Raw genomic sequence first — 26,449 nt, forward strand, 5'->3', positions numbered from 1 at the left:
ACGCTCGCCTGCCATTTAGCTGAGCCCCGGAGCGCAAAAGGATTCCGTGAAAAGCTTCTCATCAACGTTTCTTGGAAATTACGCCACAACCGCGGTGACTACTCGCAACAACTCTGCCGAGAGGATAATTCCGCTCATTACCAGTGACTACAATGTGGATGTGTCAAAACCCAACAACACCTGGCTCACACAGTACATGAAAGACGCTTTCGATGTGGACAGGGCCTGCCAAGACCTCGTGCCCACTACGAGGAGCAGAGGTGTCATTGATCATTTCTTAATAAGAGGCATCCACAAATTTCAACAGCTCAACTATACATCATACTTCAGTGTACATAGGCCCCTCGTCGCCGCAATAACAGACGGATAACTCTTGCTCTGCTGGTGGCACTGACTGATCACATTGATGGTGCCCAGGTTAACAATGCGCTCCACACATGGACGTGTATTCGCGACACGTGTGCGTGTTAAACCACCACCACGGACGAATTCAAGAATAACATTTGAGCCTACCATTGCTGGTGCTGGTAGTGCCCATGTTAGTCGTGGCATCGTTACGCAACTATGAAAACCACTTCTACACCCTTGCGTTGTTTCTAGATACGTCAGTGCGTATAAAATATGTAAATATATTTACTGAGTACTACACCCGTCTGCCTGAAATACACGATAAGTGGCTGATGTGGTGATGCTGATATTAAAAGAGCCACATAGAAAACTTCCTCATGCATGCTTCGCATATCATTGATTCCCACGGTGCGTGGGATCTGCCAATTTTTTAACAATAGCCCATATTCGACTGACTCAGCAATGTAAAAAAAAATAGTTTTGCCGGAATGGTGAAGCAGTGATTGGGGTAGCATTGCATCCAACAGCTACAGAAAGGTTCACAATTTTCTCAACACTACATATTACAGTAAATGTTCAGGTACTAACTAAATTAATGCACATGGTGCTTACATTGTGTAGGCAAACCCAGCACATATTACTCGGATGACTGAGAAGGCAGCCTTTCACAATGCTGGCATTGTGAACGTGACAAAGACAAGTGAGCAAACGCATAAAGTTGCTCCTTGCTTCTTTGAGACGCGAGCTGCAACAATAGGCGTGCAGAGACAAGTCGCATGAATCTGCCAGCTACCTCGGCTTGCTAATCCTTGGGACCACCAGTGGTTGCTTGCAAAATCTGGCACGTGCACCACTCCGACCTGTGCAACAAGGAGGGGCAATGACTCTCGACTTTGACCTCCCCATGCCAGGCCAACGAAAGGAGAGACGCCTGCACTCCTCCTGGCGTGCTCGAGCGTTTTCTCTTGGTTCCACAGTGTACTATCACGCCTAGCATAAGCTGCACTAGACGAGTGCGTGGCCAAGCGCACTGCAAGGTTGTACAGTGCCACCAATTGTGGCATATTTTAGAGTTATCGGGAGATAGTTTGGCTGTTCCTGCGAGTGTGCATCACACCCACTTGCTTGCTTTCACCCTTGAAGTTATTTTGTAGCCGATATCGCCACAGGGCAAAACGACGGTGAGCGTAACAGCAAGTGAAAGCAATGCATACTCGCAGGAACAGCCAAGCCATCCCGCGATAACATGTCATGATCAGCGATACTGTACAACATTGCATTGCGTATGGCCACACGCTCCCGTGGTGTAGCTCATACTGAGTGCAACAGCGCTACACGCTAGGCGAGATGTGATTTTCTTGCACTCTGACCTCGGACGAACCACAACGGCAATGCTGTCGGCAGATCTTCACTTATAGTGTCCCTACAATTGGGATCGCAACGAAATGTTCTGTGGACTACGCGATCACTTGTGCCTTGGAAAATGCAAGGAAGAAAACACGAACAAGGTTATCGGTAAGGATAGGCATTTTATGTACACATTTGTTATACAGGTTATGACTTTACATAATACTACACACCACTGGTACAGCTTCCCACAACCCCCCTTCCCCCGAGTCCCTCCACAAAAACCATCACAGTGCCACACGCAAGCCGTACGAGTTGACCTGCGGTGCACTCCATAACCAAGCAGTCAACATTACCTTGGATCGATGTACACGAACAGCGAGCGACACAGAAAGATACACGTTAACTCTTGTGCAGCTTAAACTATTACAAGTGAAGAGGGAGAAAGCTAGTTAAACTGTCGATAACAGCATTCGTGCAGCGGGTTAGTGTGTCAAAAGAGGCAATGCTCTCTGTACAACTGCCTTATTTCACTCAACAGAAGATACAAGCTAGACGTGTTTACGGAAAAGCAATGTTTGCAATTAAGTACACACTTTCGTTTGCGGCAACCGCCGTGCCGTAGACGTTAAGTTAACGTTGTGCTCGTGAAAGTGGTCACTGACACGCGTTCTTTGAGCTTCGGCTGTGCTGCTATGCAACAAGCGTCGCTGTGTCCTGAACTGCACCAACCTGAAAAGAAAGAACTGCTAACTTGAAAAGAAAACCGACAAACTCCTAAAGAAAAAAAGGTTTGATAAAAAGAGAAAAAAAAAAAGCAGGGCAGCCAGTCTTGCACTCTAATAACAGTTGCATGCTTTGGAGAACCTTTGTCACACAACAATAATCGTTTTCAAGCTCTCTTGTGTTTGCTTCGAAAAACCTCGCCACTTACCTCTAAAGAAAGCTGTCGCAATGATAGCCTGTGTGACGCCCGAGACATGGCAGTACCGGAAGTGACGGTGAAACAAGACCGCAGATGATCATTGCTGTGTGACAGAAAGGTACCCCCCAAAGATCACAGCCGTTTTCAGAGTGCGGTTTTGACGCTTGCGCCGACCAAAAACAAATTTGTCATCGTCGAGCTAACAAAACGTCGGCATAGCTGCACTCGCGCTGGCATTTCGAATGCGGCTCCCCATTGCAGCTTTTTAGTGACCGCAAAAGAAGTCTGACGGGCCCGACAATCCGTACCGAGAACCTAACCCTTCTGAAACAGATCGGCAAAGAGAAGAAAGCATGCATCGCACTTCAGAGCATCGAGGTTGTGAGGGGGACGGGCACCTAGAGTTTGGGAAGGAGACGAGTATTGCTGGTGCCGTTGGCGCGCGAGTGCTAGTGAGTAAAACGGAGAGGCGCGTGCAGCGGCCAGGCAACTGCAGAACGAAAAGAAAGGAGGGATGTACTCAAAAGGCGGAAGACTCGGCATGCCAGAGAGTCTCTTCCGCAAACAAACGCGCGACGTGGAAGCAGTTCAAAGGGGAATGTGGTTGTTTTGTCGACGTGCGCGCCGTCACTGGTGCCGCCGGCCTGCCGCTGCCTCTCTTCTCTCCCGGTCGAACCTGTCCGTTTTCCCTTCTGCATGCATGTCAGTGCGTGGTGAGGTGGAAGGAGAAGCGAGCTTTTTTTTTTTTTCCGTGTGTGTGTGTTTGCGCCCAGCCCGCTTCACTCCAGCGAGTTGTAGACCAGCAGCTGTTTGAGGACTTTAGTCTGGCTCGTCTCTCGGATCTCGCCGGCTAGGAACATCTCGTCCACGACACTGTACACCTGCGTGGTGAAAGAAACAGAGGGTGGGGGTCACGGACAACTATATTCGATTACAACCCGAAGTGCCAGCTCTGCCCACAGAACCGAGGCACGCCCGCCCTTTACCCGTGAAAAGACAGTCGTGCTAGCCGCCTAGTGTGTTGAAGTGGGCTTGTTGTTGCATGTTGAATGGCCGGTTTTCTGAGCGCAAGGAACGACAAGGATACAAGACGGACACACGGACGCTACTCACATAAATAAGTTTAATTCCTCGATGTGAATTCCTTGTCCCGTGTGTTTTTCTTGCGCCCTTGTCATTCCTCGCACTCAGAAAACCTGTGCTAGCTGATTTCTACTCGCACTTTAGGTACTTCTGCTCTGCTAGTATAAGTACCTAAAACCAGCCAAGTGAATCCAACAGACAGTTAGGTCAAGGTAAGCATAGGGGACACCTAATTGTTGTCTTTAACTGTATCGTGCTAATTACGATATAAATTGAAGTGAATTAAAGCGGACAAAAGATCACCTTACTGGGGGTGGGATCCAAACCCACAACCTTTGGATTACGCCTCCGATTCTCTACCAAATGAGTTACGATGGAAGGCACTTCCCAGTCCAATTCGTTGATATTTCTGTATGTGCAATCCCTGGGAGTGTTAGCCAGTGCCGCTTGTAGTCGAGGCAGTCTTTGCAAAAAGAGTGTTCCACACTCACCACCTTGGCTACGAGCAGAGCGATTCACCCTATCTTGCGCGAGCTAATTCCATTTTATTTCTGCGAATTTAATTTTGTTGCAGCAGTAGTAGCTACAGTAGAACCTGTAGACACGAAAAGACACAAAATATCAGTGTCTTTCGGGTCTCTTGTGGGCCAGGAGCCGAGTACCTAAGCATTAAAACACCGCGATGGCTACAACATTAAAGGGCCCCTTCACCAGGTATGGCTATTTTTGAGCTGACAAGCACAATGCTTATACTGCGAGCTCACGATCATGTCTGGCAAGAGTTACATTGCTACGTGCCACGGAAAAAGCTTAAATTTCAATCTTAACGTCGTCTGCTCTTCTCCTCACGGGCACCGCGTTCCAAGATGGGACGATGACGTACGACACCGAGTATAACATAGTTAAAGGTTCTGCACCGCGCAGCAAAGAGAATCTCGATGTCCTCCTTGCCCGCTGCATGAAGCGGTGGGTGAGGTGGACATCGAGGCACTCCAGCACAGCATAACCTGTGGAGAAAGAAGGAAGGTGCGTCTCGCCCACACACTGAGACGCGATCCTCCGGCTCTGGTATGGGAGAATGCAGGCAAGGAGTTTGGCTTGCGAAGGCTAGAAAGGGCAAGTGTGTGAAGCTTGCCTTTTCACATCATGGTTGCGTGCCGCTTCAAAATATTTTTTTTTATCGCTGCTTGTACTGAACCAACTTGAAAAATTCTTGCTGTAGAATGCTCCCTAGTGGGCACGTAATTAAATCCAGTCAGTGAATTAACTAAAATCTGCTACGTGGCCTGGTGAGGGACCACGCGTGAAATACTACAGAAAACAACTCCTAAACCTATGTTAAGAAATCGCAAAAGTGTAGTTAGCTGGGCCAGTTGGTATGGATCCATGGTAGTAAGCAGCGCAAAAAACAAGAAAACGCACACAGGAAGGAATGACAAGAACACTGTCTTGACATTCCTTCCTGTGTGCATCATCCTGCTTTTCGCACTGTTTACTACCAGGGGTATGTTAAGAAAATCTGGGACTGCAAGACACAAATTTTTCTTTTTCTTCCCCTGAAACCAGCAGCGCAAACGTCATGAGGGTGCCCTCCGTAATACCTTGTAGAAGTTGAAGACGAGGTCCAGCTCACAAACGTTGTGGAAGTACTCGTTCAGCACTTCCACAAAATTGTGGATGGCCTCGAGGTAGGCCAGGTTGTTGTCGTGCACGTCCACACAGATGCAGAAGTAGAGGCCAGCGTAGCGCCGGTACACTATCTTGAAGTTGCGGAACTGCACAGACAGGAGGATGGCAGAACGACCGTGACAATGTGAGACGGTTAGCGAGAAACATGTCAGTTTGCACCAGGAATGTGTCAAAACCATAAACAAAGATAAATGCCTCTGCTTAGATGTAAACGGCATGTTATCCGAAGTGGATTTCGGGTAAATCTGTTTATTGTAAAGGCTTTCTAACTGTGCCAACAAACATGGACTAAGAGGTCCTTACGATGAACGTCAACCAACCAGATAGACTCTGTGCTTAAAGCTGTTTATGCCTGATCGTAGACTCAATGAAGCCAACTACGACAGAGAGAGTGCAAACCTTAAAATCCTTGTCTTTCTACCGGAGCAGTAGACCCTGTTCCCTAGATTCCTTTTTTTTTAAATTCAAGGCATTTGCTGCATGGCACAATGCTACGAGTGGTGCACATCTTTTCTGAAGAAGATAATATCTGGCGTTTTACGTCCGAAAACCATGATACGATTGGGGCACACCGTAGTGGAGGGCTCCGGGAATTTCCACTGCTTGGTGGTCTTTAAACGTGCGCAGTACATGCGCCTCTAGCCTTTCGCCGTCCCCATCGAAACGCGACCACCACATTTTCAGAAAAATAGCCACCTTGCTTACACAGTAGGGCTTGAGCTGTTTCGACCCACAGTTCTGTGCCCCACGCAGCACTGCTCGACGTCCTGTGCAATCCATTGATTACGTCACATAGTCCATACAACTAAAATGAAAAAGGTTTTGACCGGCACCAAAGATGGAGTGCATAACCTATCACACTTTGCTTTTGCCGTTATCAGACCAGCTTGAGTTATGCATTGTTTCGGCAATACGCCAAGCGATGCATCTTTTCTCTTTGTGCATTTAATTCTGACTCTTAGTGCTACTAACGAATGTTTCAATGTTGAAGGACAATTTCAACATGTTTAGTTTTCGAGCAGTTAAAAATTTTTTTTTCAATTTTTTTGTTACTCAATTAAAACTCGGAGGAGGTTTATAAAACTGTTGTGTATTACAACACAGCACTGCGGTAAACCAAGAAAGAAAAAGTGGCTAGCCAACTGATAACACGCACTGCTCATTGCAACACAATTGATGGATACACCAAGCACATACAAAAAAAAGTTACCTTTAAGACTTATCTCTACGTGGCGCTTTGAATACCAGACGAACGTTTACATCACTTCGCCGTAACTTAAATCTCTGGCTAAAACCAGCTGCAGTCAATCAAATCATTTCAATTCTGAGTTTCGCAAACGCCGCGATGTGATTATGTAGCACGTACAGGGTTCTTTAACGTGCACCTAAGTCAAAGTATGCGGGCGTTCTTGCACATCGACCCCCATCGTTTCGCAATGCGACCTCCGTGGCGGCGGGAATCGAACCCGCGCCCTCGCGTCGCAACGCCCTCTCCGCCAAGCACGCAACGGCGTGTTTTACATCACTTCGGCGTAACCCAAGCCACAGGCTAAACATCCGACGAAGTGAAGCGCGCAAATCAACAAACTGCCGGAGGGCAATCCGATCAACGTCAAAGAAAAACAAGCATTTATATGCCGGGTGTGAGGATGGTTTGACGTCATCTGAAGCGCAAGCAAAACGAAGAGTCGCATAGATAAAAGCCACGATGATAAGGAAGGAGCTTACCTCGACGAAATTCGTGTGCTTGGCATCTCGGACCGTGACGACGGCGTGAACTTCTTCGATCAGCTTTTGCTTCTCATCGTCGTCAAAGTTCATGTACCACTTGGCTAACCTCGTCTTGCCGGCCCGGTTTTGAATCAGAATGAAGCGTATCTGAAAAAACAGAGACGCGCAAAACGTTGAACAGCAACGCTAAAATAACGAAGCGTCCCGAGATGAACCAGAGAGCTCTTGTTGGTTTTTATTTTTCTCCGAAGAAAGGCGGATCATTGCCATCCTATGGGTGACATAACACCCGTCGGCGAAAGCCGAGCAAAAAATGCGACTCGCAGGCAATCGCCGATGGTCGTATAACCACTCTAAGAGCTGCGTTTTAAACGTGTCCCTCGCCTGAAAGCGCGTAAACAGCGAAATTACCGGCCACTCACCATATTTCCTGAGTAATAGAAGATTTGCCCAGCGGCTACCGCACCAAACCAACTACTCCGCCTCCCTACTCGCTGGCCGCCCCAAAACCGGAAACGCAAAACGCCGCCTTCACGTGCGGATATGGAATAGACGGCGCTTGTCAACTACCTACTTCTAGACATTTTTACCTACTTACCACTTGTCTAGGCGGTTTGCTAGTCTTTGTTTACACAGTTCATCTGTCCACTGGGTCCACTGCCTCTCTAGCCTCTCCTTCATATGCTCTCCTTGCGGCATCTGCGTGCACGTGCTTTTGCAAATGCATCGTGCTTACGAACTTCGTGTTTTCTGCAGACTACCCGTCCCTTAGTTACGGCGCTTCGCACCTGCCGATCAAGATAAACGACGCGAATCATGGCTCATGTGGAGCGAATGCGAACGCATGTTCACCTGCGTGAACATGACTTGCTTCACGTAAGTAGGCGCGCTATGCTTACTTTAGTTTGACGAATGCACGCGCTAGCGTTTGCATTCGGGTAACACGCCGACTGCTTGCCATGTTGTCGGGGAATCCATAGATCTGATTAAGATAAGCGTTGCTAATCATGACGCGCTCTCGGAGGGAACGCGACTGCCTCGTCACATGTTGCATGACAGCATTTTACCTTCGTGTTGCCTGTCACAGTGCTCGCGTTTCGCGTCATTTTTTCGCACTTGCGAACATCGCGGCGATGTATATATTTTCATCTTTTGCGCAACTTTGCAGACTGAAACTGTTGACCATTGCGGTGCCAGACCTGGCGTAGATGACAGCTGGGATTTCGATAAGTTTGTTAAGGTAAGTCAATTCAGTTATTCGCCAATACTGCAGGTCTTAGCAAAACTTTTCTAGGACATTGTATTTTCCAGACATAACGAACGCAAACCAGAACTTTGCTGCACCGAAGACAAGAACAACAAAGCATATGCTTGTCCGTTGCTCACGAAGCTGTCTAAGGTTCCAAAAATGTGATACTTAGCTAGGAAACAAAATTCTTTTATATTAATCTTCTTAGCAAAAGTGCTTTGTATGACGTTCTCCACAATGCCATTTGTTTAGTAGTTTGTTGTCTTTTAACAACGAAAATGCACTGACAGCTATCTTTGGCCCCTGTTCTTTAGAAGTTCCGTGTTGGAATCATCTCCTTGGACGACACGACCATAGAGTTTGACTTGGTTGGCCTCAACCCGGCAATTGCCAATGCCATTCGCAGGATACTGCTCGCAGAGGTACGTAGCTGCGTTATTGCCGTTCAGCGTGTAAAAAAATGTGGGCAAGCCATTTCACACGGGGCCCGTGGAAGCATGCACTCTTCGAATTGCGTGGTGTAACTGCAGCCACAGTGTAATTTCCCTCTAGCGGTAGCTAGTGTGGAGTTCCCATTTTCCATGCACTGGTTGCATCCTCATTTGTTGGAAAATATCACGTGGTTCCATAAGAAACCATGCAAAGTGGAGAAGCTGCGGCTAAGCGCGCAGACAAATCATGCTGGCTATGGTGGATTCTACACGCTACCGCTGTTTAGCGCCACTTTGCCTCAATAACCAACATCCCGACAATGTGCCTTCGAAATTACTCAGACTTATTCCTACTTATCAAAGAAGTTGTGCGACGAAAACACGGGCATAAGAAGACAAGTACAAAGACAGCGCATGTGTTTTGCGCTGTGTTTGTACCTGCCTTCTTATGTCCGTGTTTTCGTCACGCAATTTCTATGATGACATGGATCACCCAGCTACCCAAAAACGGTGCTCTCATTTATCCCTACTATTTACACCATTATTATTAAAAATTGCACGGTAAACACTTTCTTTTTTTGTATTGTGAACTCGTTTAGGTGTGGCCTCTGCAATCCATTTCGACGGGGTGCCACTGCTTCGGCCATTCTATTCACATGAGGAGAGCGCAGTCAGAGAAAGAAGTGCTGTGAGAGTCAGAAGAGAGTTGCTGACCTCGGGCTGAGGACGCCACCTTGCGGCTTGTTATACAGTTTATAAAAAAGAAAAAGGAAGAAAACATGGCCGGGCTAGAGGTGAGACGCGGCACTCGTCGCGTTTCTCCTCTAGCCTGGCCGTGATTACTCATAGTAAGAGCGTAAGTGGAAAATGTGATGCGACAGCCAGGCGAGTGTCGCAGAGCCATTTTTTAGATGGATGGATGCTATTAGTAAGCTTTGGGCTATGGTCGCCACCTCGTGGCATCTTAAGGTGCTAACAAAATCGCACTTCTTCGCTTGGAAACATGCTGAATGAGACGGCTGTACCGACGGCACGCTGTGGGAGCTAATTGCGGAGACCACGGTTCAGGGCTGCTTATTGGCATGCTTTTCAGCAGATGGCACCACTAGGTTGTGCACAACAAAAAGTTCAGTGTACTGGTTGACAAGTCAGTACAGACAGGGGGATACTTCTCTTTGTTTAGATGAAACTGAACACTTGTGGCAGATGACATGCGAGATTATAATAAGTGGTTGTTAACTGTACCCAATAAAGATGGTAATACGTGGTGGTAGTGCTGGTCGACCACGATCGTTTGTGTCACGACGAGCTTGCCTCCTGCAAACGTGACACCTTGCTTTCCCTCAGAACCTTGGCTTGTCTCGCACGCAGGGCAGTGTGCCTTTTTGCGAATCTGCTCCCGTAGGGAGCATACACAGTCGTTCTAGCAATAACGTTCAGGGAGCTCCAGTTGAAAGATTAGCCATACACTGATTGGTTAGGTATGCTTGATTGTGGTGCAAAATACATTCCAGAAAATGTATTTTGCACCACAGTAAAGCATACCTAACCAATGTAAGCACCAACTTGCCCAACAAAAAGTCCTTTTGTGATACAGTGATTGGCCTGTCTAGTTTTGGCAATGACCGCACAGTTTGTGGGCTTTGAAGAACTCCTTTCGTCGTGTCTTGCAGGTGCCGACAATGGCGCCCGACAAAGTGTACCTGTACAACAACACGGGCATCATTCAGGACGAGGTGCTGGCCCACCGGATTGGCCTGGTGCCTTTCAACATTGATCCCCGGATGTTTGAATACAGAGAAAGCGGTAAGATGCTGGACTTATGGTTTAACCTCGGGTGGTCATTGCACACATTGAGTTTCTTGTGTCCTGTGTGCTCTGTGCAGACCCTCACAAACGCGAAACTCTTGCTGGAAAAAGTGCTCTAGGGTTAAGATTGGCTTGAGTGGCAGAACTGAAAATGAGGGACAAAGGGTGGACAGACAAGGGCTTCATTTAGCCGCGCGCATAGAGATAAATTTAAAATTTTTTTTGTATTGTGACGTCTCTGTCAGTCTTCTCTTTGCTCCTCGTTTTCAGTTCCGCTGTTCAAACCAGTGTTATACCCCTGTCACACAGGCCAACTTAGCCCATATATGCCCAAACTCAGAAAAAATGACACAACAAATATTTATTTTCACAAAATGTGTACTTCTACCCTCAAAAGAAAGCACAAGTTCTTTATTTACTGCCAGGTAAACGCAACACTGTTTTTCAAGTCGTCCTATACATATAGGACGCTGGGCATTAGGGGTGCTATGTGCGGGTGTGGTAAGCCTGTAAACATTTCACGTGCACACCGACATTGCACTTCTTCCTCTCCATGACGTCTTTCATACAAAGCACGCGTTTGCCCTGAGAAACCGGTCGGCATTTCACGTGCACTTCCTCTCCATGGCGTCTTTCACATAAAGCACGCGTTTGCCCGCAGAAAGCAGTCGGCACGTGGCAGCATGAAAAGCCAGCAATGTCTAGGCTTGCACACGTTGAGAATGAGGCCTGCTTGATGCGCTGTAGGTGGCGCTAGTCATCATCTAAAGAAATAGCGATGTTAGAGTGCATCAAAGAAGCGTCCTATATGTAGGACACTGGGCATATATGGGTTAAGGGCACTTTGAGGGAGTGCACTTTGCCACTAGTGTCATTTGCACGCTGTCACTCAGGAACACTTAGTGACACTAGCTGCAAAGCGCATTTGCCTACTAGTGCGTTCGCCTAACTCACTTTGCTGCGATGGAGTGTCTAGCCTTGGTTGCAGGGGCTCGAAAATAAACAAGTTATTATCGGAAGCTGAGTTCATAATATCTTTTAAGCTATCGTTATTGCTTTATAAATATTCTTATGCATTAAAACATACCGTACCATTAGAAACTACTTTCCTATTCTTGCTCTTGGGCAGTTTACAGCCACGGCCACAGGGGCATGCCCAGCGCACGCTGCGCAATAGTCGCATTCGCCGCGTTTGTACTTAAAGTTTATTTCAATGGCTGCTTATAGATGTAACATATGATTACTTAAGAAACATTGCCTTAAATAACGAATATCTGTTGTGCTACTTAAGTGCCCATCGCCATTACGATAATTTCCAAAGTACACTTCCCTTTCTCGTGTAGCAGCTCGCCACTCAAAATGACACTAAATTTGCCAGTGTGACTGGGATATTAGCCACGAGGCAACTAGCTCCGATGAATGCCGTTTTGACGTTACTGTAAGGTTTATGTTCGTTATAGACCGGCGCACAACTGCCACTATGTAGCATTCTTGAGCTCACAGCATTTCTGGGGGAGGTCTTTAAGATTTCATTAAGGCTGGTAGAAGTTGTGTCACAATATTACTGAAGTCATATGTACTCTGACACGTTGGCAGCATGTTAGTTTTCTAGCCACGTCGTCTGCGGAGAGACACACTATGACATGTCTTTCTGTGGAATAGTTCATTGAGTTTCATAGTAGTAAACTAGAGGGAAATCTGGTGCTAGTGTCTCTATGGGAGCTGCAACGCATGGCGCTTCGGCCAGTATGGGAATGATGGGTAGTCCGTGTATTTACCCTAAGCTTCATTCTATCGGCCCAGTGTGGCCTGCGGCCGCTTCGTTGCAAGACGATGTCCAGCTAAAGTTCGGCAGTGCCACTTCACCACCTTGACCCTTTTAAGGTTCACCAATTCGAATCAGCTCACGAGGTTCACGACAAGCCATTATTTTATCCGAAACAAAAGCCAAAACACAACAATAAATAATGCCACAAGTGCGTTTGAAGATGCAAGCACGAAGACTAGGCAAATCCATGTACTGCCCATCATTCCCATGGTGGCTGAACAATCCCAGCACCACAGTTCCCTCTAGCAAATACTGTAGGAAACTCTATGGAATAGTTGAGCGTTGGTGTAAATTTCTCATTTGCAACACAAGCTGTGAAAAAGCTGAAGCACTCTATTTAGCCTAGCTTCGTTTTGATCAATTCTAAGTTTGTGCCAAGCAGGATAGGATTTTAGTGGCTAAAAGTGAGTGTCTGACTTAGATTTGTATCACCGTTACATTGTGACTTTACGACTGTGAGTGTTGCTACATATGAAGTGTGCAGTGCGGTCATAGTCTTCTTGGAAGAGATCCAAGCAAGCTGAATTTTCTTGAATTTGCGTATATTCATTTTTCAGAAAGCGATGGTTCTCCCGAGGACACAGTCGAGTTTGAGCTGAAAGTCAAGTGCACCAAAAATCCGCAAGCTCCAAAGGATGCGACCACACCCGACGAACTCTACAGGGATCACCTCGGTAAGGGACGACAGTCCGCCTTCATGTTCGCGTCTTGCAGCAGAACACGCAAGAACGACCGACGTTATCCGTTAACGGCTTTCGCTTGTTGCAGTGTACACAAAGCACCTCACCTGGGTACCCCTTGGATCGCAAGCAGAAATTGTGAGTCAGATTTTTTGGCACTTGAACGTTTCTGTGACTGCTGGAGTAATGTGAAATTTCATATAGTATATCCCCTTTTGGCACAAATCATAGCGGAATGACTGCAGATGTGTCAAAATTACCCAAATTTATTCCAAAGCACTTAATACTATTCAATTGCAAGTAATCTGTTGATTTGCCTTCTTTAGTGACCCATCACATTGGAGTGTAACGAAATATCTGTTTATTCTGAAGCCACTCATGCTGCACTTTTGCTTTTAAGACTCAGGTTTGGGCTCAAAGTGTATGTACAGTTTATATTGTTTGTATCCATTTAAAGCAAATTAAAGTTATATACTTTTGACATAGCTGCCAGAACGCAGCACATTCGAACGACTTGTTGAACATGGTAATGCCTTCAGCAAAGTGATAGTTTGCAGCAATATGCAACACACTGAAGTTAAATGAAGACACATTGAATATGCAGCTAGTTGAATTAATCTGTAGAAGGATTGAAAGCTGGGCTAGTTGGTGCGCTGTTTCAAAAATGTTCAATTAATCTGTAGCCCAACATTTCTTGCTTTTTCTTGACCACCAGTCGATGGAACCGCGAAAAACAAGTTGCTTCCACAAATGTGGATGCCGCACCCCTAGGGAATGTCAAACTGTATGCTTGTCTTTGCTCTTTGTACTAGCTGCATTGTTTTGTTCTTTTCATTTCTTGTCGCCATGGCGCAGTTTGGGAACAAGCCACCGAAGCCCGTGCACGACGACATCATCCTAGCAAAGCTTAGACCTGGCCAGGTAAGGATCAAGTTTGTGACCCTTGCGTCAGCAACAAAGAGAAGGAGAGAACAGCCTGCTTCAAATTGAGCCTGTAAATTGGCCCTTAAGCGGTTGTAAAAGTTTGTAATCCTATTTCGCATGGCACAAACCTAGCCTTATAACTGACTATGCCCTTGAAAACTGTTTTACTGCTATATTTATTCCTTACTTCAGGTTTAAACACATTATCTAGCCTAATTTAAGGAACACAGTTTACATGTGTAGTATGGTCCATCGTTAAAAAGAGAACCTATAATTGCATAATGAAGTTAGTAGAACTGGAACACTACCTAGCCTGTATTGGGGAAAAAGGTAGCTATGGTACTACATAATGAACTGCTTCTACATTGATGTGTAAAATTAGTCTCTAGGCCTTGGTGCTACATCTTGGCTATAACTAGTGCCATATTACAGACTGTGTCATCTTTAGATTACTAACTGTATGATTGCCAACAGTTATCGACATTCCTCAGCCTGCCATGTCACATGCAGTGAATGTAAGGCATTGTGCCTTCGTGTTCCTAGGAAGTTGAGTCTGAACCATGTTTTAGACGAGAGTTGTTTGAAGAAAATGAAGTGCAACTTTTTGGTGTCGAACTGTGAAGAAGGTCACTTTCAGTCACTCTCTGGGACTGCAAATGCACGACTTCCAAACTGTTTGGTGACTTCACTTCGAAAACTAAAAGAAAATGGTGCAAATGGGTGTGCAGTGCAAGAGGATTTTGCAGCATGGCCTCGGGGATGATGGTAGCATGTGTCGCTTGTCGAAGTTAGAATGCAAATGTCTTGTCTGTGCGTAGACAAGTATGAAAGAATGGGAATGGATCAAGGGCTTGTTTCTTTGTTAGACGCGAAGGTTGCATAGGCAAGGATACGACACTTATCTAACCATATTTGAAGGACGCTACACAAAGAGCTTCTTGATGAAAAATTTGTCCTGGCCTGGTTTTCTTTTTCTTCTTAAATTGATTATTTTTTGCAACCACGGTGCTTCCTTTCTGAAAGATTTGTAGGATTTTCTTTGTATTTGTAGCTTCATGCTACAAATGGCTGGATGACAATTTTTTTTTTCATTTTGCAAAACTTGCATTACCTTTTGGTGTTTCGACAGAACTGATTCACTATAGAAAAGCAAAACAAGACAGAAAGTTGTGGGCAACATAGGGGCTTGAAAAGCTGAGAATTCATTGAACGGGAAGTGTCGCTGGAGACAACATTTTGGCAAGTGGACTTGCCTTCATCGAGCTGATGATCAGCCTGATGAAGAAGCATCTTTAAAAATGTTGGCTTCAGCGTCATACCTTGTTGAACAAATTGTCATCACTTGTCATAAAGAGACATGTCGTTGCAACATCCTCAACGCTGCGTGGGAGATCGGACATTGCCCCCAAGCTGGGTGTTTCCCTGCTAATGTTTGGCTAGCGGTTTTTATCTTCTGGCAAAGACGAGCAAAAAAAATGTATTGAGGGTGTGAGATTCTTCGGTTGAATCCGAGCGTTGCCGAGTCAACCAAGCTATGTAATGTTACATGGGGTGCATTGCTTCGGCCTTTTCTTTGCTTACATGGTCTATGCAGGAGATTGACTTGAAGCTGCACTGCGTCAAAGGTACAGGCCAGGTTCATGCGAAGTTCTCCCCTGTCGGTGAGTGGCATTGTTTGTGGACAGACAGGACGGTGCTTAGTGTCTCTTGTAGACACTATATTTTCGACTCTTCATTTCTTGCACTGCATGAAAATTGCTGATTTTTAAACCACGAATAAGAAACACTGGCAAGCCTCAGAATGCTCTAAATGATTTAATGCAGCCAATTTTGGTTTTGCTTCCCAGGAGGTGACACTTATGACGTTTACGCAGGAGGCGGTCCGATAGGAGAAGGGCGTTTTTGCACTTGCTCCAGTTCCATTGGTTTTCTATTATGCGGCTACTTGTTTTGAGGACTGATGTAGCAGCGTAGAAGGTGACCAAAAGTGCTGAAACAATTGCCAAAACGTCATGCTGTCCTGCTTCCGTGTGACCGCTTTCCGTGTCACGTCACGAGTTTCATCCCCTGAGAAGCAAAATTGAAACTGGCTGCAGAACAGATTACAATGAATTTATTTGAGTGTTTACTGTCTATTGAAACTGTCTAACGTGATGTACATTGTATTCAGTGTCGCCCCGCCACGGTGGTCTAGTGGTTAAGGTGCTCGACTGCTGACCCCAAGGTCGCAGGATCGAATCCCGGCCGCGGCGGCTGCATTTTCGATGGAGGCGAAAATGTTTGAGGCCCGTGCACTTAGATTTAGGTGCACGTTAAAGAACCCCAGGTGGTCGAAATTTCCGGAGTCCTCCACTACGGCGTCTTTCATAATCGGATCGTGGTTTTGGGACGTTAAACCCCAGATAATATTATTGTATTCAGTGTCAATTCAACAAAATTACCGTATTTACTCGAATCTAACGCGCACCTTTTTTCCGGAAAAACGAGTCCAAAAATCGCATGCGCGTTAGAATCGAGTACCGAAAAAAAAAAAGAAACTCGGTTATCGTATTGCCATCGACATTTCAAAATGGCCGCCTCCTACGCGCCTTGGCATTTCTGCCATTTTTTCAGTTCGTACGTGTGCTGAGGAGATTGTCCATCCCGTTCTGCGTTCGCATCGACGGCATGGAAGTGCCGACTCCAAATACTCGACGAGTGTACCACGATGCCGCATTTAAAATAGTTATTACATGTGCAGAGAGACGGACGGAAATCGGGCCGCATCGCGGTCGTTCGGATATAGTTCTGGAGTTCCCGAAACGTGCGTGCGAGACTGGCGGCAAACAGAAGCAGAAGATTTTTTACAGCAAAGCTTCACGAAAAGGTTTCAGTGGACCAAAGCAGGGCCGGTTTCCCGAAATCGAAGAGTGTTGACAGCGACAAGGAGTTGTCCGACAGCGACGAGGACTGATCCATTACGCGACTCGTATAGACGTCAGACTCTGGAGTTTCCAAGACGTGTGGCGCCACCTGTCGGAGAAGTATTGAGTAGTGCATAGACCGACTCTCCGCACAGTTTGCTATGGGACAGGTGCAACTAGCGAGTGCGAAACAACGATTGAGCTTAATATCGCGTGTGTTTGCGCATTTAACACAGAACGAAAGCTGTGAATTGCTCTCCGCTAGTCGGACGCGCCACCGTACCGTCGTGAAGTGCTTGCTGGATCACTCGCCAGACGACGGCGAAAACAGCAGCAGACGAGACCCCTCCGCACGCTACGAAGAAACGCTGCAAAAGACGCACTGTTGCGTTGTGAATTGCCACGGACGTAAAAAACTGAATAACAACGTTCAGTTTTACCGATTTCCATAGTTGTCGTACGAAGAAGAAAGGCGAGAGCGCTGGATGTGGGATTGCTGCGAGCGTGTTCGGTAAGCGAAGTATCCGCGTTCTCCACAGCCGGTCGCATGAGAAAGTGTGATAAAGTGGCTGTGCTGTTTTGCGTAGCCCTGATGGAGAACCATGGTAACCTTGACTATGAAGCTCAGCAGAGGCTCTGACAGCGGTGCTTGTCGTGTAACACGAAAGTGGGCAGCTAGAGGCAGTCATACGCACACCGCAACGAGTTGGTCGTCACAACACGTCATCGCGGACGTACGTTTTGAAGGCTCGGAGTTCTGGTTCTAAACTAGCTAACCCGTGCGTCATACAAATAAATCGCAGAATGTTGGTCGTGACCACCTACAGGTTGTTTTCGCCCGTGCCCTCTGCGGTTGCCGTAGCTATCTCGGAGGCCACGGTTTTGCCTTTCGTTGTATCCCGCGAAAGTGGACGCAGGTATCCCCATTTACAGTACACACAGCGGAAGACGACCATCAAGAGACCATTTCATGATGCGTAATAAAACAGTCCAATGCAGAGGAAGCGAGAGATGAATTAACGGAGAACGCAACTGCAAGGCGAAATTCACCGGGCCCATTCGTCCCTGATGAACGGAGTTTTGTACCACTGATCGTAGATGTATAGCTAAGTAAATGATCGTGTATGTACTTTATCGCTGTGGCAACGTATATACCCGATTTTAACGCATTTAGGCGCCAGAGAACGGATGTCGGAGGGCTTGCCTCGAATTCGATGTCGTGTGATGCTCGCTTGTACTTGCGAGTTGCAGCGCGCGGGAATAACTAAAACTTATTTTGCATTGTACTCGCAGTTCGCTTTGATCAGTTTCCTTTGTTTCTGAAGCGTGGATTGGCGGAAGAAGCTTTCCAGGTCCTTGATTTTCAGGAAACAGCGCCTCGACACCAACGAAAGAGGAGGGATATATTGTGGCCTATGCACATTCGCTTGCGGACGGCTCTCTTTGCACTACCCAGTTAGTGCCAGGGCTGCGATGAGGGCGCTGGTGGCGGTGTTTTTCGTAGCGCCGCCTGGGCAGAGTCTGACGTCTATCGCCGCCGTAGTGGTGACAGTTTTAGCGGCAAGGCCCGCTTTTTGACTTTGTGTTTTACTTTTTTGAAACTTCAGTTCTTTAAAACCCAAATACTTGTTCTTCTGAATGTGCGAAGTTTGACTCCTACGGACTTTTTTTGTTCTTTTCTCTCACGAAAAATGGTGCGCGTTACAATCGATGTATTACTTTTTTTTTTTTTTTTGGTCGCGGAAAACGGGTGCGCGTTACAATCGAGGGCGCGGTAGAATCGAGTAAATACGGTATATGGCGTTTGCAGATATATTAGAAGCAGGGTTGCCAGGTGCCACAGAGCTAACAAGCAAATGGTCATCCCAAAAGAAGCCCACAAACAGTGGCACAAAATTTTGTGAAGAAGCCCAAAAGAAGCGAAACTTTAATAAATTTTCTCATTCTTGAGAATATTTTTTTATTATACTGTAAAAGTCACTCAAATACAAAGTGAAGGTAAAAGAATAACTTTAATTATTTTGTGCAGCAAAAATATGCGCAACTTTGAACAAAAGCACATATTTACGGTAGTCTCTGCTCTGTTCATTGCATGTTTGGCAATGCATGAATAACATTACTTGTTAACTCTACCAACGTATGTTTCATTTCAGTGCTCAACGACACAAAGTCACCGACAAACTAGCAATTAGGGAATGACAAACACGCTATTAGTGAACGTGACAAGCACTAAAATACACTCAAACCTCATTATAACAAAGTCACATCTGCCAAGAAAATAACTTTGTTATACTCAAAAATTTGTTATAAACGTTTATTTGTAACACTGTATCTATGACAAGACTATTCTTCATTTACATTGTTATAACCGATAATTCGTTATATCCGAGTTCGTTATATTGAGGTTTGAGCGTAACTATATTTGCAGAAAAAAGTGAATAAGCCCGAAAAGTGCGACAGGCGACTCTGTAAAAAAAAGAAGCCCAAATCTGCTTATTATAAGCGAAACTGGAAACTGATTAGACCTGTCATATGTCATGAATCATTTAAAATATGCTAGTGTAAGCCCTTTCACGCAATGGATGAGCTGGGTGCATCCGCATGTTCCTTGCAAAAATGGCCCACGAGTAGTGGAAATTATCCTCTGTAATCTTCAGTTTCATGCATTTGAATTTACCTTATGTCAGTGATATTTTTTAATTTTTGTGAAATGCTTCTTATAATGCTGTTTCGCTGTGCTACTCTTGCCATAACTAGTGTGGATTTCACATAATTTCACGTATGATTTCAAAGGCCTAATATTGTCTGCATAGTTAATGTCGATGTATTCATCGTATTCATCAGTCAAAATAAATACTGGTCATAATAAGACAGAGTCCAGGATAATTGCGTTATGATGATATCATGATGCAGAATTGGTCAGCCAGGGACGCAATCTTATACACATTCTGTGATGGGACATAACGCAACGTCACGAGAGAATGAGAGGGAACAGCCAATAGGCGAAGGGCAAGAGCACTGGAAGAATGCATCACGTTTTGATCATCTGCTGAGGGAATTCAGAAATGTTTTCAATGCATGCAGAAATGTAGAATTTTTTTGACTGAATATCAGTATTTGTTGGCACTGTTTTCAAAGCATAAAATTGAAGAGTGCTATGAATTTTTTGTGTTAATGTCTTGATTGGGCGCTAGGTGGTGTCGCAATTTCACGAGACATTTGGTGGGGTGCTTGTTGTCATCTTAGCAAACCGTCGGCGCAAGATTGGATTAAACCAGACAAAAAGCAGGCTAATTCGCTTCTCTGGCCTGAGTCCTTACGTTTCTATCCAATCCAAGTCGTCTGGAGAACAATCTGCGTCCATTCTTGCCTAGCAGACGACAAAATTATCGACAGCACTGCCTTTTCCGGTTGCTGTTCGCACGTCTGACCGCCAGACGAGCCTCGATCAATGCCGCGCGACGTGATAGAACGTTTTATCACAGAACGTTTACACGATTGTGCCTCAGCATTCTCGTCGCTATAAAGTATGTGATTGCTGCAACGCTACTCGTCACGTAGATTTAACAACCAATTCTTGCCCCCTCCTTGCCATGCAGCCACGGCGTCTTACCGCCTCCTTCCGGAGATACGACTTCTACGGCCAGTGCGGGATGAACAGGCAGAGCGGCTTCAGGGCTGCTTCTCCAAAGGAGTCATCGAGTTGGACGACGACACGGACGGTGAGTTGCGTGAAGCTGTGTCGTTTCCTCCAATTAATACGAGCACTATAATGGCTTGGCGCTTGAATTTTCACTTGAATGCTCACAACAAAATTATGGCAGTTTTGCACTGGTGGTTCCAAACCTGAAGGAAATGCAGAGCTGGGCGGCCTTCCTGGTTTCTCTTTGTTTTCTCTTCCTTTCTCGCTCTCTTTTTTCCATTTTCTTTCTCTATATCTTCTCCTTCATACTGTTTTTGTGTTCCCTTTCTTTCTGTCTGTTTCTAGTTTCCCCTTTCTCTCTCTTTCTGTCTTGCTCTCTGTTTTTTCTATCTCTGGGAGCAAAGCAGAAGATGAAGAGGATGAAGAGAGTGCTCCGGCCGGGTTAGTGCATTGCATGCGCTAGCTGCAGCTGTGCCAGGCAGGGTTGCCACTCACTTTCGAGTAAATGTCGCCAAATGACGAGCAAAAAGTCGCCAAAAGTCGCCCATTTTTTACAAACCTCGCCAAAAAAGTCGCCATTCTAGATATGTGCGTCATACCTAGTAATAAAAATTTCCTCTCACGTATAGCCCCATAGAATACAGTACCATCCAAGACCCTTGAATTATATCGACGTTTCTCAATGCCAGTCGCATCGCCCACTTCACCATGGGAGTGCATGGTGCTGCTTCTTCGACTAGACGCAAGATAGATGCGCGTGGTGGCGCAAGGGTGAATGAATGAAACGCTCATGATATCCTTCCATCCCTGTCCGCTCGTTTCAAAGGTAAAAGTGTCGTAAACCTTGGGCGAAAACCTTGAAAGGGTTGTTTGTAGACAGCGTTACATACCCTTATATGAATTAAAAGGATTATAAAAGGTTTATTGAAGGTAACACGACAGAAGTCTTAGAGGAACCGATCATTAGTGAGTCTTACACCTTTTCAGTGCGAACTAATATGATACCGGACGCTACCAACCCTTTCTTACAGTCACTTATATCTACACGCGTCAATCCGATGCGTTATTAATGAACAGGTAGGCAATGTAAAATGTTGTATAGCAATTGTTGTCATTGCACACGCTCACCGAGAACAGTGGAAAATGCCTCAATGAATATTTTTTTATTGCACAAATAGCCGCGTATCCTCCTCTCTTCGCTATTCTAAAACAGTCTTTACCAGCTGTATTGGGGGTACTGCAACAGTGAATAAGTCGCCAAGCTATTCAGAACAGTTGGAGCTTTGGTGGAAGAAATGGTCGGAACACGCGGCCAACCCGTCATCTAGCCCCTTCAGAAGCAAAACTTTAGCTTAAAGCGCCGAAAGCTATAAACTTATAGTCAAACACTGCCCCCTCGCGGTTTACATTCTGCTAGAATGTCTCTGGTGGACATTCCCGTGTCTCCTGCCTCTAGATGAATTGAGGAGATACACACGAGTTGCAGGACGGACATACAGAATGACGCGTAATGTGCACACTCTACTCTTAGGTCTAAAACCAAGAAAAATACAGTGAATGTTGCCGCTCATTCGTTGCGAAGACACTGAGCTTAGGATGTATAACTCGGTGGAGACCAAAGCCTAAAATCGCCAAAAATTCGCCATGTCGCCATTCATAATTTTAGGTCGCCACGGGCCCCCCAAATTCGCCAATTTGGCGAAAAGTAGCCACCATTGGCAACCCTGGTGCCAGGTGCTAGGCGACGCGAGATGCTATATAAGGCAGACTCTGTTCATGATGATGATAGTTTCTGTTCGCATGAAACGGACAAACGAAAAGCTTAACAGCTTCCCTGTGAAATGATCTGTGTTTTGTCTTTAATGAAGCGTTTACAGTGACAGCAACGTACTCCTGTCAAACTTTGTTGTAATAAAGTCCCACCTGACACGAGGAAATAGATTTGTTATATATTTGATACTCATGATAACAGGTACACTTCACACTATTGTTGCAGGAGACGCCTTTTTGTTTGATTTGGCACACCAGTCTTCACTGTGTTGAAAATTGAGCGTGTTAGAATATTACACTAAGTGAGGTTCTTGGTTTTATGGACAACATAAACGGTCGTAAACGTTCCCTTGTAAACTAAACAGGCGTGGTGTCACGCACCCAAATATGCACATGAAGATGTACACTCGATGACTGCGAGCCTTCACTGTCAAAACAATGGTGTGATGAGGGGCGCTCGTAGTTGGGAGTGTGTTTGCTCATTGGGGGGTGAAAGTTTTGTGATGCCAGTCCCTTTGCCATTTCGTCGTGCTGCAGCACCTCAGGAACTCTGAAGGTCATGTGATCTTCAGGCTTGGCTCGTCCTTGCATGCCTGCTCTTGCACCCATGACATATCACGCCAATCACATGCAGATATGCCTTCACCATCTCTTCGATTGTTATTGAAATGAAACCCAAGTTTGACGTGGCTGGTGCTGCACCGGTCAGTAAAGGCCACACTGAAACTGCATTTTGATTGATCGAACAAGTGTTTTATTTTGCAAAAGGATGGCCTAATGCAGGGAACAGGAATGAAAAGAATGTATAGATTTATGAGTTGCGAGGTGAAGTAAGCACCCTAAGGCACATTTTTTGTGAATCTGAGCACGTATCCCTAGAGGTGATCAGCAGACGGTTCATAGCTTTATACGTCTTGTGCTCTCATCACAAAGTTTGCATTGAAGCCATGACAGCATGACGGTCACTTGGCTTATTGCAGCGGTCGCGTTCCCAAAAGGAGTGAGCTGCTAGCCTTACTTTGTATAACATTCGAATTTGTTGCCGTCACATTCATTGCTTCGCCCTGGCAGCAAAACTGTGACTTTTTATTTTTATTCTTTCAAACTTTTGGGCATTTTTTGTCATGCACATTATGTGAAGAGTGGTGCTGCATATTCCTATCTGCACTGAATGTCTTGTTGGTTGGGTTAGGTTACACACATTTTCATTTACCTCATCTAAGATTGCTGCTGAGTTCTGTTAATCAACCACTAACCATTTTTTATTTGTGTAATAAAGGAATGAGACAGTCAGTGAACTTTGAGGGACTCCCCACTTTGTGTCTATTACCACTGAGCTTGAAGGTCATGGGTTCGATTTCCCTGTGGCTTCATTCTGATGTGTTTTTGTTTGTAGCTTTATGAGTGCTTTCAAGAAGCCACAGATGGTTAAAAAAAAAAAAAATCTGGAGCCCCTTGATTATGGCATGCTTTGTAGTGTACATGCTGGTTTGCGACATTCAGTTGTAGTTGGGCTGTCAACTTCTTCTTTTCTTCTTATTTTTTGAAGTAACGCTTGGTTGCTGCATTTTATTGTCGCTTCAGGTCACAAAGTGGCCAGGGTTGCCAACGCGAGGGCTGACACCTGCAGCCGCAACGTGTTTCGATTCGACGACCTCAAGGATGCTGTCGAACTGTCACGGGTCAAGGACCACTACATCTGTGAGTGGATTTTGTTTCTCTTACTCTGAAGACGCGTCTCAAGTGGGAACATACACTCACAGGGTTACTTTTATTTATTCTTTTTGTGTTTGAAGGATTTTTGAGGTATTATCGGTTCTGCCACAGGTGGAAGTGATGGCTGTTGACACAAGCTCTGTACTTGGTGACCAGCACCAAATACTCTGTACACTGTGCCAGCATCACTTGGTGGCTACAGTGTTCGACAAAATTAAAGCTTCGGGCTTTCTACACTTTAGTTCAACCACGGCTGTGGCTAGTAGGAGGATTCTCACAGTATTTTGTGTTCCGCATCAGAAGGGTCGACTTCGCTGCCCGCGCTGGCTGTCAAGGAGACATTTGAACGTGTTTCGCGCAAGCGTCATCAATACTACAGCGTTTTGGGTACAGACGCCCGCAAGTGCGCTAGTACCTATTGACAGCAGATCATTGTCGTAGGAAGTCGTTTTAGAGTGCAATGCTTAAAGCCGCCGTAGCAAATGTCTGCAAATGCTATATTTTCTCGTGTATAACCCGCCCCCGCATAAAACCCGCATCCCCAACTACAAAAGCGTGAAAAAAAAAAATAAATAAAGAAAAACTAACGCGTATCGCTGTGAAGGCAACCACCAAGCAGTGCTATGAAGCCAACTTAACTTGCACACCGAAATTCGCGTATAAACTGCGCTCCAGCTTTAGCTCCAAATTTTTTGTATGTTTCATGCGGGTTATAGCGCGAATATGATACATTATATGTGCGAGGAAATACGGTACATTAATGTAAGTCTTGCGAACAACTAACTTGCATGACTGACTGGAGTGCTAACAAAATGTCATCCTGTGCTGTGAAAGCAGGGATATGTATGCATGTTCTCCATTTCTATCTTTCCTTCTTATTTTTCTAGTCCCTTCCTCCAACCCCCCAGTATAGGGTAGCAAACATGATGTCCTTGTTACCCCCTACCTCTCCATTTTTTCATTTCTCTCTCTCAGGAACTCTATTGGAGCTTGTTTGCAGAGCTCACAGTGCATGGAACCGGTATATGAATTTTCGTTTTGGCAGTTTTTCTTCTGTACTGTTGTTGCCCTATTTACATTTCGCCTTCACTTGTAGTTGTATGCTGAGTTTAGTTATGCAATTCAAATTAACTGGGCAGCTATTACCTGTCTCGCTGTTGGTTTTTTGGTTGAAAAACTCTATTTGGGTCCTGCAAGGCGCGCGTCAGCGCGCAGCGGTGTCTGAAAACATTCCTGTCGACATTACAATACACTGTAACCTCGATATAACGAACACGGATATAACGAAGTATCGGTTATAACGAAGTAATTAAAGAATAGTCTTGCAATGTATACAGTGTTAGGATATACATTTATAACGAATTTTCTGATATAACGAAGTTATTTTCGTGTAAGATGTAACTTCGTTATAATGAGGTTTGAGTGTAGCACGTACTCTATTTGCTCTAATCAAACTTGCATTTTAAAAAGCAAAATTTATAAAAGTGTGACCTGCACATTAGAATAAAGTGCAAAAGCAAAACTGCGATAAGCAGCTAATACCAAAAATCTCGAATTCTGTCTTCTAATCTCGAAAACTGTGTTGTTTACCGTGCCTAGTGGGATCTCGCACAAATGGCGGAATTTTCTCATCATTGAACACTACTGGATGGTTGGTGTCCAGTTGTTTCACTTCCAGTAAATTCAGATTTTTCTTTTTTCTTTTGAGAAATAACAAATTGCTACTTCTTTCCGGTATCGTAAAATTATGAGAAGGAAACTCCACACATTGCCATTTTGCCTTTCATGGGTTACAATAATTGAGCTGTGGGTTTAGAGTCGTGTAGATGTGGTGGCTTTTACATCAGGTTGTACTTCGGCTTACTCGTGTTTCTGAGAAAAAAAAACAAAGGTCTCCATCTTGTGTTATTTTCAGTTTCTGTGGAATCAACGGGTGCCTATGCACCCGACACTCTCGTCACGGAGGCCATCAAAGTGCTCATGGCCAAGTGCCAGATGTTCTTGGATGAACTGGAACATGTGCAGGACTCATGACTGACTGTTTGTGGATCACATTACAGCTGGGGATGTTTGTCCCTATCTATCATCGAGGGTCGTTGGTTGTAATAAACAAGGACTGGTACCCAATGCCTAAAAAATGTCTGTTTTTTTTTAATGGCAGAGCTGTTTGAAGCTGAGGTAAATCTCCGTGGATCCTTCGTCCTTACTTTCTAGCACAGCTGCGAGAGCGAAGCCTCACAGCTGGGCTAGAAAAAAAGGAGAGCATGGATAAAGCGAAGTGGGTGAGAGGGAAGCCTGGTGTAGCGGGTTGAGCCTGGTAGAGAAAGGGTAGCGACGTGGAGAGGGTGAAGCTTGGTAGAGAGGAGGAGAGCA

The 26,449-nt window shown here is 45.4% G+C and overlaps 2 protein-coding genes across 2 annotated transcripts; one reads left to right on the plus strand and one right to left on the minus strand.

The window, feature by feature from the left end:
- Positions 1 to 1,857: 1,857 nt before the first annotated feature.
- Positions 1,858 to 7,653, minus strand: LOC119374208 (AP-2 complex subunit sigma). Its single transcript, XM_037644264.1, has 4 exons — positions 7,546 to 7,653; positions 7,121 to 7,270; positions 5,305 to 5,478; positions 1,858 to 3,501 (listed from the first exon to the last, which is right to left on the minus strand). Exons 1-4 carry the CDS (start codon positions 7,546 to 7,548, stop codon positions 3,400 to 3,402), a joined length of 429 nt encoding a protein of 142 aa, XP_037500192.1. The 5' UTR covers positions 7,549 to 7,653; the 3' UTR covers positions 1,858 to 3,399.
- A 153-nt stretch (positions 7,654 to 7,806) lies between these two features.
- Positions 7,807 to 26,220, plus strand: LOC119374084 (DNA-directed RNA polymerases I and III subunit RPAC1). The gene is made up of 11 exons (XM_037644144.2): positions 7,807 to 7,999; positions 8,292 to 8,363; positions 8,687 to 8,794; positions 10,477 to 10,609; positions 12,998 to 13,114; positions 13,209 to 13,258; positions 13,976 to 14,041; positions 15,639 to 15,705; positions 20,547 to 20,669; positions 23,945 to 24,061; positions 25,992 to 26,220. Exons 1-11 carry the CDS (start codon positions 7,940 to 7,942, stop codon positions 26,108 to 26,110), a joined length of 1,032 nt encoding a protein of 343 aa, XP_037500072.1. The 5' UTR covers positions 7,807 to 7,939; the 3' UTR covers positions 26,111 to 26,220.
- The last annotated feature ends 229 nt before the right edge of the window (positions 26,221 to 26,449 follow it).

Source organism: Rhipicephalus sanguineus, chromosome 11 (assembly GCF_013339695.2).
Source record: "Rhipicephalus sanguineus isolate Rsan-2018 chromosome 11, BIME_Rsan_1.4, whole genome shotgun sequence".
NCBI classification, from domain to species: domain Eukaryota; kingdom Metazoa; phylum Arthropoda; class Arachnida; order Ixodida; family Ixodidae; genus Rhipicephalus; species Rhipicephalus sanguineus.

Excerpts from the sequence above, each read along its gene's own strand:
- LOC119374208 (XM_037644264.1), bottom strand. Across the intron at positions 5,479-7,120 it reads AGCACACGAATTTCGTCGAG|TTCCGCAACTTCAAGATAGT; the intron begins GTAAGCTCCTTC and ends CTGTCTGTGCAG. Across the intron at positions 3,502-5,304 it reads TCGTCTTCAACTTCTACAAG|GTGTACAGTGTCGTGGACGA; the intron begins GTATTACGGAGG and ends TTCACCACGCAG.
- LOC119374084 (XM_037644144.2), top strand. The coding sequence starts at position 7,940 with ATGGCTCATGTGGAGCGAATGCGAACGCATGTTCACCTGCGTGAACAT. Across the intron at positions 13,259-13,975 it reads TTGGATCGCAAGCAGAAATT|TTTGGGAACAAGCCACCGAA; the intron begins GTGAGTCAGATT and ends GCCATGGCGCAG. Across the intron at positions 14,042-15,638 it reads CAAAGCTTAGACCTGGCCAG|GAGATTGACTTGAAGCTGCA; the intron begins GTAAGGATCAAG and ends TGGTCTATGCAG.